The 16,500-nt window shown below is 35.5% G+C and overlaps 1 protein-coding gene across 1 annotated transcript; it reads right to left on the bottom strand.

Moving 5' to 3' along the window:
• Positions 1-2,414: 2,414 nt before the first annotated feature.
• On the bottom strand, positions 2,415-14,186 carry Zfrp8 (Zinc finger protein RP-8). Its single transcript, XM_071670022.1, has 9 exons — positions 14,035-14,186; positions 12,968-13,107; positions 11,813-11,936; positions 11,151-11,231; positions 9,157-9,250; positions 6,708-6,881; positions 5,210-5,307; positions 3,514-3,624; positions 2,415-2,698 (listed from the first exon to the last, which is right to left on the bottom strand). Exons 1-9 carry the CDS (start codon positions 14,131-14,133, stop codon positions 2,504-2,506), a joined length of 1,116 nt encoding a protein of 371 aa, XP_071526123.1. The 5' UTR covers positions 14,134-14,186; the 3' UTR covers positions 2,415-2,503.
• Between the last annotated feature and the right edge of the window lie 2,314 nt (positions 14,187-16,500).

Here is a 16,500-nt window from a genome sequence, read left to right as displayed (position 1 = left end):
GAGAATGGAGGTTTCCTCATCTACTTGCTTATGAGCCTGTTGTGTTTGTGGGTTGCTTTGATAATGTGCATAAGAGGAGAATTCGTGATGTGAAATATGGCAGTTCTTAATGAGTTTAGGCGCTTAGGAGTGATGTTTAGTAAGGACTGTTGTGGAAAGAGGTGAAGCTCAGAGTAGAATTATACAAGGGATAAGAAATTGAAGAGTACTTGCAGCAGGTGAATGGAAGAAATCAATTATTGAGTATGCAAGAATCTTATGGGAAGGGAAGTTTGTATGAACTCTAATGATTGGATGTGAAAAAAGATTTTGAAGGCCCAGACAGATGAACAACAGCAGTACCATTGGATAGTTATTTATACAGTGCAGTTGAAATATAGAGAACAGATGGGGAATGAATATACAAGAAAAATATACAGTAAAAGAAGTTGCATGGACGAGTCTGTCATATTGTTGTGAGCATGTAACATGCATAACAGGTGAAAGATTAATAGAAATGTTTTGAAATATTATAGTTGAAGTTTCATTACAAGAGAAAAGAGAGACAATGGAAATGATGGACACGTGCCATGGGTGAATTGTTTAAGGTAGAGGTATTTGTGAAATACTAAATAAGAATTATTTTTGATTGTGGGAAAGAGTTATGGATTATTGTGAAATGATGGAAATAAAGATATTGATATCTCTGAACAAATTATGTGTGTAAGGTGAAAAATAATCTTTAAATGGGCATTGATATTTATTCCATGCATTAACCTGTGCTGTAAAGAATGGGAGAAGTTCGTAACTTCACCTGCCTCAATCTTCTTTCGAAATCAGAGGATAGGGCAAGCAAGCTAATTATCTCATACTGAGGATTAATGCATTAATAGGCCCTTGCTTATTTAAATTAAAACTCTTCCTAAATGCAGAAAAATTTCTTATTTTGGATTCCTTGAACTCTAACCTTTTTTTCTGTGAACTTTGAACAAAACACAGTAGGTTCTGAATTCTTACAGGACAAACTGAACATGAGAAGCCTTCTTTGTCTGGTCAGGTAAGGTGAGAATGGTATGAATGGGGTGGCATTTTTTTTCTGTGTAACTTTATTACCAAAGAGCTATTTCTCTGTAGCTTGAACAGGCTGATGTTGGTGAGTTTGATTTCACAATAAATTAATCTTCAAGTTTGTTACACAGGATAAAGGGAAGCCTTTTTGGAGAGTGTTTGATTTCATATGAATGATTATCTATCAATCTAAACTTATAGATCAAGGTTGCTGATGTTTATTTAGCTTTAAGTATGAAATTAAAATTAAACTCCAAATGCTAAAATCTTCCTTTTTACTTTAAAAGATGCCTCAACAAGAGCATGTTTGAATGGTAATAAACTTTCCACCATTATACTTATACAATGGTTTAACCTATACAGCGTCACTATTCAGTGGATGAGTTTTGTGCTCTTCAGAGACCAGCTTAGAAAATGTGTCCATTTTACTTCAAAAGCGAAAACCTCAATTTGTATGACCTGCTTCGCCTTCACTTTTATTTAATGTTTCTTAAAACTGCATTTTGCAGGACATATTTTTATATATTTGTAATTTAGTAGGCACATTTATCAGTTTCAAATGTTTTAGTTTTGCAGTCAAAAGAAATTGGAAACATTCTCCACAAAGTATTCCATACAACTGGAAATTTACTGTGTCCATATGTATTTAGTATAAATGCAGGTAACTATGACTGTTCACCACCCAAACTTCAGATTTACAATTGTTTTTTACCTTTTAAATTGACAGAGTTGTATTTGAAGATGTATTGTGGTCATAGTCATTGAGTAACAAAATTCCAAGTTACTAAAGCTTTACATATTTTCGGATAATTTTATAGCCAAGATATCCATAGTATGTGAGAAGAATGCTGCAGGGAAGGATTCTGAACTAGTCTTGAAATGATATTATGCAGTATGATTTTCAAAACATTTGAAGACATTTGAGTCTACTATATCAAAATATTATATATAAATTGGTAAATTATTTTTTTATATAAAGCTAAATAAAGAACATTCTGTAGACCTACCTTGTATATTAGCGGATAAAACAAGATAATAGGTTTTTTTACATGAAGCCTTTCCTCTAGTTTATTGAATTCTGAAATGCTTTGACCTTTTAACTATTATAAGAAATTACTTTCTTCCTTTTTTTTACCAAAGACTGTATATGTTGTTTTATGTTAAACAGACTGAACCTGTAAATGTTGGTACAACCTTCTTTTGCTCCTTGACAAAACATTCCATATCATCTTTGCCACAGTGATTGATCATCTTGCTTTTGCTTTAAAAGTATGTTTGACATTAACTGGTTGTATATTACAGCACCTTAAACCATATTATATGTATGAAATGCAGATGGTGGATATTGTAATAATGTAAAGAAATTAATAAATTAATAAGTTTTATTTACCTTAAAAAATGTCCATTTGCAAAATTACCGTTAAATAATGTCACTATGCAAAAATCACAAAAGTCTTTAATTTGTTTCATTGTGTGGGTGATTCTTCATAATATGAGGTATAGGTGAATAATCTTGTTTAAAAGCCACTTCCTCCACATAATGTTTGTTCTGCTGGCAGCTATCCTGGCAGGAATACACCAGAATGGTGCCCCAGTCAATACTTTTGCCGGGGTTATCTACTTTTAAGTGCACCAACAACTGCGGCATCACCTGTTTGGTAAAAGGAGGTAAAATATATGAGATAATCATTAGGGAAACTAAGGGTCAGAAAGTGATCTTCTCAAAGAAAGACTATCAAATATATTACTTTGGCAATCATTTACAGTAAACTTGTCTTTTTTTTTAATGTAAGCTGAGACAGCATGGGCAACTGAGGCCGTAATCAAGGCCATCCCATTAACACTATATACTACCCCGAGTCAGGTACCCATTTTATCAACTAACCCCGAGGGTAGGGTGAACAGCTGGGTTAACTGTGGTCCGATTGCCACAACCAGGATTTGAACCTATGCACTCGACCCTGGGTGGCCCATGAAAGCATCACAGCAAAGAACCTACCACCGTTACTAAGGATGGGATCAGCAAGCACTAACTATACATCATTGTTTTCTCTACATAAGAAGGCTGATGTCATGAGGTACTCTGGGCAAGAACTAGACAATTGACAGTGTTGTGTAAAAGCCCTAAACTTATTTACAGCTAGTTTGTTATTCTTACTGGTATTACACTGTGACTCACAGCTAGTTTGTTATTCTTACTGGTATTACACTGTGACTCTATCTTTTTCAAAAACATGAATCTTGTCCTAAAATTTACTTTCAAAACCCTTCTACACACATTTTATTAAACTCTTACTAAGATTCAGATAACAGAGCAGCAGCATGTACATGGAAAATTAAATCAATGATCAAACAGTTTTCATGAATCAATGAACCTTCATGTATCGTTTAATTTCATTGCAAATTTACACAAAAATAAGTCAGGGACAAAGTTATACAAGCTTTCATTGCTTTCAAAGCCCATACCTGAAATTCAAACTGCCGAGGCTCTCCACAAGCAGGGCAGTGTGGCATAGCAACAGGCTGATTACTAGTAGATACCCAGAGAGGTTCACCACCACGGTCATAACGCACCACCTTTAAGAGTAAGTAAGTCTTGTAAACGTAGGCTGGCTTATTTCTGAAATATTCAAAATGCTCCACTTCTTGTATATATTGATAACTAAACATTCATACACCAAACATGTTTCTTTCATTCACAACTTTGTAAGTTTTATATTCCCACCTGATAGAAATGAGTTTCAAGATGGCTTCCTTTAACCAAGAAGCAATACACAAACCTAATAAGTTATCAGCACACATCATATATACCAAAACAGAAACTGTCAACACTAATATCTCCTAAAGCTCTAGGCATCTAATTTCTCCATAACCAGAATATATAATTTTGTCTCACACATGTACATATATTTGGGGTTATGAAAAAGACAAGCACTTCTTTAAAATCACTTTAGAGTTTACATTCATGTCACAGATAGTGATACATAGATTTAAAATTCATGTCAACCAAAGAAATTTCTAGTCATATCAAGGAAAAATGTATTCATATAATGTGCAAACTATGATATAATAAAACTAATCTTAGGTTGTTCCAAGTGAAACCAATCAACTCAACTGTATGTTATGAAGGAAGATCAACCTGTCTTGGCTCAACCTATCTGCACTAAGAAGTGACACTGGATTAATCAAGGGGTATGTCATGTAACAGAGGAAATATATAGAAAATAAGTGTTTTAGCTCATCAGACAATCTTGCTTGTATTTCATTGTCAAGACCAGTCAAAAATTCTTTTGAATAATTCTCAAAGAAGAGGTTCATGAAATCTGGACATAAAGTGACTGGGGGAGTGATGCTGATGGGACTGTCAATGGCCAGTTGCTTGCCTGCTTAAAAGTGTCAACTAATTAGCACTCAGTTTCCAAATACACATGCAGCACAGTAGCAAAATAAACTACACTGACAATATGTCCATAACCTGAACTGGCATCTTTATCCCCACTGCTAACCTAGAGACTGGCAAGTCTCAAGACCACAATACCCAAGATATGATGAGTTCAGCACCCTGAGTACCCATGTTTAGAAGGAATTATTCTACAACAAAGTACTCATGACATAAGTCACAGAAAACCTTGATTAAAAGATAAGGATATCAATCTAACATCTCTGAAGGCCAGAAATGGAAATGAAGACAGTGCAAACTGATATCAAGCAATGGTCAGCTGGTCAGTATGGTGCTACAGCGAGCAAGTGCTACCTTACCCCAGGCAGTGATGTCATAAACCTAGGTGAGTTACTGCATGGCTGTTTAGTACCTACGAATGAGCATAGACCAGTCTCATATATTTCATGATAGTTGAAGGCGGAGTTAATCCTCCAGCATATGCTTTGTTTTCAGGGGCAAAAACAATATTTTAAAGAGCAAGTACATTAAGAAGCCAAGAGGGTTCAGTCTACACATGAGATATTTAAACTTTGCTGGCAATCCTCTTTCATTCTTTTTCAAACAGTTTAATTGATGAGTGAAACATCCAGTTTAATGTAAAAAATTTCAAAGATAGGTTTTCCAGTCTGATAGCACTGAAATTCTGACAAACTTTCCTTTGAAAATAACCTAATGATGATTTCAAGTTATCATTTTCCTTTGTTCTAAGTTACAACTTACTTGATCAGGGTAGTCCATGATGCGTGTTCTAAACTTCTGGAACTGCTTGTCTGTCTCTTTGGTTGCCATATCAACAAGGTCATTTTCAGTGTCAGAATCTGAAAAGGAATGAATTTATATCCTCTAAATGAACTAACTAAAACAGGAGGAGCACACAAAGACAAAATTTCTCCTCTTGCAAAGTCTTTCCCAATGGTGCTCCATTTTTACTTCATATTGTAACTTCACCTGTTGTGCTACAGACTATCCAACTTGAATCTAAACCAATCTCTCATAATTTTGGTATATTTTTTCCTCTTTGACTTGATTGCTTAACTAACCATGTCTCACTAAGTAGTTAGGGACATATCAAATATTCATGTTCCTCTTTTGTTAATGGGTAAAGAGATGGTAAATACTTAATCCCAATTATTAAAAGAAAATGCCAAATTCCTTGTGAGAGGTTTTATGGTCTACAATGTATTTTCAATAAGGTGGTCACGCTATAGACTATCCAACTTGAATTTAAACCAATCTCTCATAATTTTGGTATATATTTTCTTCTGACTTGATTGCTATGTCTCACTAAGTAGTTAGGGACATATCAAACATTCATGTTCCTCTTTTGTTAATGGTTAAGGAGATGGTAAATACTTAATCCCAATTATTAAAAGAAAATGCCAGATTCCTTGGGAGAGGTTTTATGGTCTACAACGTATTTTCAATATGGTGGTCACAAAGAAAAGTTTTTACCCTCCAGTTTGAAAGAGTACCAAAGCCAAAATGAAACGATGCCATGTCATATGTGTTTAAGATTCCCAGCTGCATTCCCCAAATGAGCATGTGTTGCTCTTGTACTGGAATTTTCCTGACTATATATCATATGTGTTAAGTGTATAGTTTTGTTCTAATATGATCCTTCTTAAAACATGGGTATATGTAATAAAATGCATCCCAAGCCTCCAGAAGGGCCATACATACAGTAAGAATTATTTTGAACACCTGAAAGAAATTTTGATATTCATGCTTATTGAAGTAATAAATGTACTTTGAAAGTTGATGGCCTTAATGATCATGGCAGTTGACATGTCTAAAACCTGACATACCCAACCAACCAACCTAGAATACTTCTTACCCATGACAAGGTAGCATGAAACCTAGGCCTGATGTTTCCCTCAGACCCAAACCTATATTATGATAAGTATAATTACCTCTCATTTAGTTAATCATAATGGTAATTTGTGTTGAACTTATATACTTGACAGTAACATATGTATACTGAGCACTGATAAATACAGCACTTAGATTAAATGACTGTAAAGTTATGTACTCATTAGCATCTAAAATCCAGACTGGATTTTTTCATATCTTACATATTTCTCAAGTCAAGATGATAAATCATAACCTTTTTTGTTAAAGAGTTAAAAAAAAATAATCACAGACCTGGTATTTCAAAAGCTTCTGAATTAAAATATCCATATCTGTGCTACTAATCAAGACAATGAATTGAAAACTATACCATCATCATTCTGATGAGTTACTTGACCAGATCGGAGCAATTCCTGATAATCCTTCATCACTTCTTCTTCAGTCTTGTCTTTTGCAACTTCCAATTCCTCAGGTTCCATTTCAATCTCAAATTCAGGAAAGAGAAATGTATCACTACCCTTGCATGAAACTTTGCTTACAGTATCTGTTGGTGAAAAAAGCATCGAAAAAATATTGCTGGAAATCTCAAGTACAATATTCCAGATCGATGATAATTACTATTTACTTAAAGAATAAAAATCAGAGTTGCACCTCTCAAATATGAATTATGTACTATGTTAATTCATTACATAACCACCGCAAGCAGTTGTGATTTATTTTCTGAGAAGCGGATAGAGAGTTCTAAGAGTGGACAGGGTGAGGTATAAGGAAATATGAGGTAAATCGTATGATTAAGGAAGTGGTTATCAAAAAGATGGAACAGTCAGTTGATATTAAGATAAAAGAAAATGGATGGGGCATAATGATTAATGTATATACCCAAATTAGATAAGCAACACAAAGTAAGATGGAGGAACAGGATGAAGATGGCATGAAAGATTCTACTAATGGATACTAGAAAAAGGATCAGCAATTGTAGTACCTACTGGTATTTATACAAAAAATATTATAAGTCCTAGAGAACTTCTTGGTGAATGAAGGTAAAAAAGACGAAAAGCTGAGTGAGCTGTACATCAGTGATCTTCACTGACAAAATGGAATAATAGGAGGGATTTCCACTAGTCCTACATTCTTACTGGAAGAAATACTTTTATGAAACAATGCTGTCTTATGTACAATTCTATACTAATTTTGTTCTAATAGCTCTCAAGGAACTAAACTTTTTTGGCTTTTTATCAATATGTGAATGTGGTGTACGCACTGTAGAACCTTGGGCAAAATATTTAAACTTGTATGACACTAGACAGTGGGTTCCCAAAAATACTGTTCTATTCATAAAGAATAAGTGCAAACTCTGGTGTCAGAACAGATATCAGGAGGAGTTGGCCTCTGTTTGGCTGAAGATATGTCTGAAATGAGTGACCTGCCACCCACGACTAAGCAGACAGCATTGGATGAGGAAGGTCAAAGTTTCCTCGCTGGAAACAATTACAGTTGGAAGGTTTTATCCCTGATTTTCCTTGGGAATACCCAAGCAAATCTCATGCTTATGCATGGGCATCCATAGAAATATTTTCAAGGAGAGGCAAGACATCTATGAATAATGATGCGATCACCTTTTACAGTGCAAGTCAACAGACTAAATAATATGTTATGTATGTTTAAACACATACACAAATTTACAGGTTCATTAAGAATTACTGGCACTAAAATTATGTGGTTTACTTAAGATGTTAAGAATTCATCTATGATGTATAACTAATATTCTAAACTATATACATGCATAATGGTAGTGACCATGGCAAACAACAATCATTGTGTAAGGAAATTCTTTAATATCTTGTATACATGAGTTAAATACTGTGTCTTTACACAACACTCTTAACATCTGTCTTGAACTTTTCATCATTATCTTATGGAGATCCTAACCGGCCACCCACCCCCTTTATAAAATGCAGGGGAACAAATGTTCCCTTTAGCCCTTTCTGCAGGCACTCATGTGCTTGCTGAATAGACTTTGGGTAGAGAAATCTACTTCTTGAGAAATGAGTGTTTAAAGTTCCTATTTGTGGTGCTTGCATGACTAACAAAAATCAGGTTTTGCAGGGCCCCATGTTCAAATGGTTGTCAAGCATAATATTTTCCAAGACAGTTGTTTTAGAGGCATCTGCAGGTTTATTTTTTGTAAAAAAAGAAAATTATTGGAATCAAAGATTATACACACTCTCTGCTGTGTTAATAAAACTAGTACATGACATTCTCACATCCATACATATCTAGTGAGCAAATGACAGCAGATGTTTAGTATGGTCACAGTTTGTTAAATTTCTTCCTGTGGTGGACATACACATTGAAAATGGAAAGAGTTTGAAATACTAGATAGACACGCAAGAAGATAAGATGGAAAGATGAACATAAACTACTGTATATGGATAAGATAATTTGTTAGGTTATATAAAAAGATCTGTGGAGACCATAGTGAGTACAAAAGTTCTGTCAGAGCCATCCTCTGTGCAATACCTGGTTGTAAAATGGAAAGAAAGGTACAGGAATATAGAGATACGAACAAATAGGGTTTACTGAGAGAATCATCTTAGGACATCTTAAGAAGCTAGCTTACTGTTATCTATATATATTTATATTGCTTGCTGGTTCAAAAGCAACACTAAAATCTCAATAAGTCTAAAGAAATATGCAGAGGGTCTTATGATGTTCAGGTTTTGTGAAGCAAGATTTTACTCCAATTTCTGAGGGCAGTTAGGATCAACTAGTGCTGATTATCCGGTAAAATAAAGGTGAAAACAACACTTCCTACATACCAGGATTTTTGCATTCTTCCCTATGCCCAGCTTTCCAGTCGAGAGCTTGGTGATCTTTGGAGCAGTAACGAGCAACCTTGCATCCTCCACAGGTCTAAAAAATTGGAGGAAAGTTAATTGCAATTTTGTGATGGTTTCTGGTTGACCAAAGATGGGACTGAAATGAACAAGCTACTGCTACCATGGCTGAATAGTTAGGAAAGGGTGGGGAAGGCTAGCACTTCACCACCAGAAACTTGATAGCTGGAATGTCTTAACAAAAATTTTCCTAAAGGACATTCTAAGTAATTTCTCACATCTGTGAGACAGTCTACAGAGGAGTGAAAACCTGATAAGGTACTCCATCAGCTACAATGAAAATTTTTATTGTTATAATATAAGCCAGACACTTACCGTAGGCGTTCATACACCTGAAAGGCTGCCAAACCTTGCCAAAGATGACTTTTCACTCTGCACAAACACAAGCAAGTGGAGTCTGGTAACATCAAACTTTTAATATGGAAGCTTAAACAACTATCACAAATTTCTGACATGCACATTCATCAGGTCAATAACTGGGTTAAAAAATACTGTCCATAAAGAAATAAACCTTCCACTTTACTTACCATCCATCAAATCATGAAAATTTTCAAGGTCTTATAGGTACAGTTGGAACATTAATCCTTACAATATAAATGCTAGTATTATAAAAGTCAACTTCATAGACTATGTCAATAAATTCTGGATCATTCCTTTGAGCAAGCAACATTCAGATCTGGAACTGTGAATCTTTAGTGATTTTTCATAACTATGAATGATATCATTTTCATAACTTTTTTTTTTTTTTTTGCGTTGTCGCTGTCTCCCTCGTTTGCGAGGTAGCGCAAGGAAACAGACGAAAGAAATGGCCCAACCCACCCCCATACACATGTATATACATACGTCCACACATGCAAATATACATACCTACACAGCTTTCCATGGTTTACCCCAGACGCTTCACATGCCTTGATTCAATCCACTGACAGCACGTCAACCCCGGTGTACCACATCGCTCCAATTCACTCTATTCCTTGCCCTCCTTTCACCCTCCTGCATGTTCAGGCCCCGATCACACAAAATCTTTTTCACTCCATCCTTCCACCTCCAATTTGGTCTCCCTCTTCTCCTCGTTCCCTCCACCTCCGACACATATATCCTCTTGGTCAATCTTTCCTCACTCATTCTCTCCATGTGCCCAAACCATTTCAAAACACCCTCTTCTGCTCTCTCAACCACGCTCTTTTTATTTCCACACATCTCTCTTACCCTTACGTTACTCACTCGATCAAACCACCTCACAATGTCCTCAAACATCTCATTTCCAGCACATCCATCCTCCTGCGCACAACTCTATCCATAGCCCACGCCTCGCAACCATACAACATTGTTGGAACCACTATTCCTTCAAACATACCCATTTTTGCTTTCCAAGATAATGTTCTCGACTTCCACACATTCTTCAAGGCTCCCAGAATTTTCGCCCCCTCCCCCACCCTATGATCCACTTCCGCTTCCATGGTTCCATCCGCTGCCAGATCCACTCCCAGATATCTAAAACACTTTACTTCCTCCAGTTTTTCTCCATTCAGACTCACCTCCCAATTGACTTGACCCTCAACCCTACTGTACCTAATAACCTTGCTCTTATTCACATTTACTCTTAACTTTCTTCTTCCACACACTTTATCAAACTCAGTCACCAGCTTCTGCAGTTTCTCACATGAATCAGCCACCAGCGCTGTATCATCAGCGAACAACAACTGACTCACTTCCCAAGCTCTCTCATCCCCAACAGACTTTATACTTGCCCCTCTTTCCAAAACTCTTGCATTCACCTCCCTAACAACCCCATCCATAAACAAATTAAACAACCATGGAGACATCACACATAACTATAAATGATATTATTTTACTCATCACAGTCTTAACACACAATTTTTTTCTGACAGTGGAAACTTGAAAAGAACTCTTACCTTAGGTCCTCGGGCACCACATACACGACATAAGTTGTTGAAATCACCAGCACCTGGACTTTCAGAGCCAAGTTCAATGTCCTGGAAATTACAGATTTGTTTACATTTTTACTGAAAACAGAAAGTCTGCAACCCCAAATACAGCAATCATCACAGTCTTAGCCCTGAACCAACAGGAATCCAACCTGTACACTCTCAGCTCCATAAATCTGAATGGTTAACCACTAACCCTCAAGCAAACCCCAAACATTCCAGGTATCATATATGATAAACATATGAATTTCTCTCTCCACATCTCAAACATTAATACAAAGGTTACAAACATCAAACTTTTAATATGCCTTTAGAATACTTACTAACACCAGGCATTTAGTAATACTGTACAGTACACCCAGCTTCCAAAGTGTTCCATTAATATCCACCCCCAGTAGATTCCTCTGCAAAGATTTTTACTAATGTAAGTTTTGTTGAGTAAAGTGAGGTTCAAGTAACAGGAAAATGATGGAATCCTTTGGAGTGAAAAGTCCCTCATCAAGATTGTATTTCTTTCCCCCATGCAACCTTACTGAAGGGGACTTTTCCTTATGCAGCATAACTGTGCAGAGTTCAGCAATGCCATTATCAAACTGCCAGTAGAAAATCATATACATTATCAAACTTACTTTGGATGGGTCAGCGGAATAAAATTCATTTTCTCGAGGTAACTGTGAACGGAATACCCGGATATTTGATGCATCATTGTCTTGACTGCAGTCTGGCTCACGGCACACAAACACAAATACTATTCTGAAATCACATTTACAATATGATTAATTTTTCTTTTCAAAAACTATATCTTGTAACTGCTTTCCTTCTTTTACATGAATTCGTAGGCATATCCTCTTGCTACTTCCAAGATGATGAGGTCTATATAATTTTCAACGTTAAGAAATTCTCTGGTTACCATCAAAAGATGAAGCAAGTGTTACTTCTTATGCAACTTTAACTTTTTGACCTAAGTATAGCCTTAAGAAAAGTTAGTTACAGCCTTGTAGAATTTCACTTGTTTCTAACAAAATAGATCCGTGAATACTATCAATAAGCATGTATGTAATAAAATCTTAATCATAAATTGTCCACCGTATATCTTTCTCCTTGATCATAAAAGGTTAAAAATAAGAAATTGTTGTTAAAAGACTGTAACACAGATAGCAGGATATAGAATGATTCTGTGGCATTTGTAGAGTGCTAGAACCAGTTGGTAATTTAGTTATTAAGTATAAATAAGATACGTGAAAGCTTGCAAATATCTATAGTTATGTACAATGGCTTCCTTTAACGGATACTTACAAAATTTAAAATATTTATACAGAAAAATATATTTTGGATTCCTTTATAAAATTCATCAATCTATCGTTACTAACATTATATCCTAAAATTTCCTCAATATTTTTATTTCTCTGACTGTTATATAATTCATATTTGACTCTGAAACTCCTATTTTTTTGGCATTCCTTTAGTATATTCCACAGTATCATTGCAACTGAATATATCACATACTGGGCAATAATATGGGAAGGATTCTGACAAAATCTGAATGGTTGGTAAGTATGCAATTCAGAGATGAGAATTAAACATCTTTTAAAAATAAGAACTATGAATCTACAAATTATGATTATGAGGGCTCTCATTGTCTATAATAAGAGTGTTTCATTCAATGCAGTCTATCCACAAAAATCTCAAGTAATATGATCTGTCTTTTTGAATAATAATCTGGAATCAGACAAAATACAATGCATGTCAAACAAGAATTTTTGATGAAATCTAATGAACCTTACCTGTGAAAGCAAATTGATTTGTCATGAAATGGAGCATAGAGCTGGCACAAGAAGACAAGAGGTTTATTACACCTGCGACATGACAGCTCTTCATACGTGGGTAGTTCTTTCAAAGCTAACCATGCTGGGTAACCTCCAACCTGTAACCAATACAGTTACATAAACTTCCAATTAAGGAAGTAGTACAACCTTGGGCTGCAGGAGCCTTTAGAAAGGTCGTGAGTAACGAATGGACTCTCATATAATTGGTCCTGGGGAGATTATAAATAAATGAATAAACAAATCTATTTTGTATGAAAGTAAATAATATTCATCTGCCTAAAGAGTCTCTTGCCAGATCACTATCATGGATCAAGCAAACACTGTATGACTGGATAACCACTGATTTAAGTATATATCTTCAAGACCAAAAGAAACTGTTTCCTCTCTACTTGCACATAAATTGATTTCCTTCATACTTTTTGTCCAAAGTACTTAAACATTTTGATATATCGCACCAATTCCTTATGCTTACTATTGAATTGTAAGTTCATTCTGTACTTTTATTGCTATGTTAAGTTAGTCTCCTATGTGTCCAGGTTATGGTAAGTTTTCCAAGCTCATGTTGAACTTTGTTTTCTTCATCTTTCTCGTCATTATCCTACAGTTTCCCTCTGCTTCATAGCACTGCCCAGTTTGGGGTATTAACCCCTATGTGTGAGTGTATATACACCTTGTACGTTAGAACCTCACGTCTAATTTAATCTTACTAAGTCTTACAATTCTATTCACATGATCCACGTCGAGTCCCCTAAGTTTGATACAGTGTCACCAACACGTGCACGTGAACTTGAAGCAATACCTAATGTGGAAACACGCAACAACCCCTATCACACTCACACATCACATATATACATAATTTTTGCCGAAGAATCTGCATTGATTGTTTGTCTCTAGTTCTGAGTGAACATGGATTTACATTTAAGTCTCTGTAAAAGTTACAGTACATGTTTTGGGGACTTCGAGAACAGTAAAATAGCATGAGAGCCAATGCATCACGTCTCAGAATATGTTATTGATGCTCATACCTTGCTAGGAAAGAATTTAGATCGTAATTTCCAGGAGGGAGTCTTCTCAAGAAAGCCCAACTCCACAATAGGTCGCCCTTTAACCTTCGCCATGCTCATATTTACTGGTGCTGGGGAACAGATTCACCAGACTCCAGATCAGCTGAGGGCGATAGTTGCCAACTAGTTTATTTCAACAACGCTATACACAACCATTATACACACTGAAAAATTATTGTAGGACAGTCTTGTTCATAGTGTTTATATATATATATATATATATATATATATATATATATATATATATATATATATATATATATATATATTGCCAGTGTCATAGGTAGTGATTTTTCATTCATGGTGACTGGAGGGTACAATTTCATTCGCAGCGGGAGATGAAGGCAGTGAAGCACATACTAATAGTTTATAGAGAAAAATGATGAAACGACTTCTTAAAAAATGAATAAGTAATAGTTTCTTTACATGAAAGAGTTAAGCTAAAAACTATACAAATGTAATTAGAAAAAAATCTTAAAGTATCACAGACAACTCAAATTGAAATCAATTTTCATTATATTGTATAATAAGTATCAGATAGCTGCGAAAGTGGAAAAATTTTCAACAGACTTAGAAAAATATTGATATGAATAATCCAATTACAATCAAGATATGTTGATTCTAGAGAAAGATTTAAAGATCAATGATTGTAATGATGAATGAATATGAAATAATTCAGCTGTATTGATACTACTAAGCAGTTTTCAGTGCCTTCTCTTCAAACGTTTCCAACATCTATTTTCTCTCTGAATATTTGAATATATGTCTAATGTTGGAAAATTAAATGTCAAAAACTATTTCCGTAAACTTTGATAATTATCGTACTTTGGCATGAATTACTGTTGCCAACGGAAGGAGTATTTTTCTAAAATAGCAAATTTGTTATGGTATTCATTGTCTAATTCCGAAAATTTAAGCCAGTAACCAAAATGCCTCAAATATGTACCAGCTTAGCATAATGTGGTATTTCATTATGACTATTAACAATCAATAAAAGGAGCGGACAATAAGATTTGTAGCTAAAGTCATGAGAAGATTTACCTGGGCAAACATTACTAGATTAACTGATTGTAAATTATCCAGTTTGGATGAAAGGGAAACATGAGAGGATTGCTGACATCGTTACACTCACACCTGTCTCTCATACCACTAAATATAACACATACTGGGCTCTGCCGGAATATGCTAGAACGGACTCTACAGCCAAGTACTGTTCTAGTTTTAGAATTTATGACAATTTTAGAGGTACAGTGACAAACGAGTGTTCCTCAATATTCGCAAAGTAATGAATAATGTACACAATTTAGACTTTAGTTACATTGTTCTGTATATTATTCCAAGTCCTCACAAAAGGTGCAAATCCTAGTTTATTGCCCTTAAACTGACAAAAAGTATAGATATACTAGCAAACACAAGCATCTACTGTAAACTATAATGATTTGTATGTCTCTTCTCCGGAATACTTACAAAATGATACTAAAGTCGTATACATATATTCATATCATCATGTGCATTATAAAGAATTTTTTACTCATATATATATATATATATATATATATATATATATATATATATATATATATATATATATATATATATATATATATATATATATATACTATCCCTGGGGATAGGGGAGAAAGAATACTTCCCACGTATTCCCTGCGTGTCGTAGAAGGCGACTAAAAGGGGAGGGAGCGGGAGACTGGAAATCCTCCCCTCTCATTATTTTTTTTTAATTTTTCCAAAAGAAGGAACAGAGAAGGGGGCCAGGTGAGGATATTCCCTCAAAGGCCCAGTTCTCTGTTCTTAACGCTACCTCGCTAACGCGGGAAATGGCGAATAGTTTGAAAGAAAAAAAAAGTTGTGCGCAGGAGGATGGATGTGCTGGAAATGAGATGTTTGAGGACAATGTGTGGTGTGAGGTGGTTTGATCGAGTAAGTAACGTAAGGGTAAGAGAGATGTGTGGAAATAAAAAGAGCGTGGTTGAGAGAGCAGAAGAGGGTGTTTTGAAATGGTTTGGTCACATGGAGAGAATGAGTGAGGAAAGATTGACCAAGAGGATATATGTGTCGGAGGTGGAGGGAACGAGGAGAAGAGGGAGACCAAATTGGAGGTGGAAAGATGGAGTGAAAAAGATTTTGTGTGATCGGGGCCTGAACATGCAGGAGGGTGAAAGGAGGGCAAGGAATAGAGTGAATTGGAGCGATGTGGTATACCGGGGTTGACGTGCTGTCAGTGGATTGAATCAAGGCATGTGAAGCGTCTGGGGTAAACCATGGAAAGCTGTGTAGGTATGTATATTTGCGTGTGTGGACGTATGTATATACATGTGTATGGGGGTGGGTTGGGCCATTTCTTTCGTCTGTTTCCTTGCGCTACCTCGCAAACGCGGGAGACAGCGACAAAGCAAAAAAAAGAAAAAA

The sequence above is a fragment of the Panulirus ornatus genome, chromosome 2, assembly GCF_036320965.1.
Source record: "Panulirus ornatus isolate Po-2019 chromosome 2, ASM3632096v1, whole genome shotgun sequence".
Classification (NCBI taxonomy): Eukaryota; Metazoa; Arthropoda; class Malacostraca; order Decapoda; family Palinuridae; genus Panulirus; species Panulirus ornatus.
This window is presented reverse-complemented; position numbering and strand designations above follow the sequence as displayed.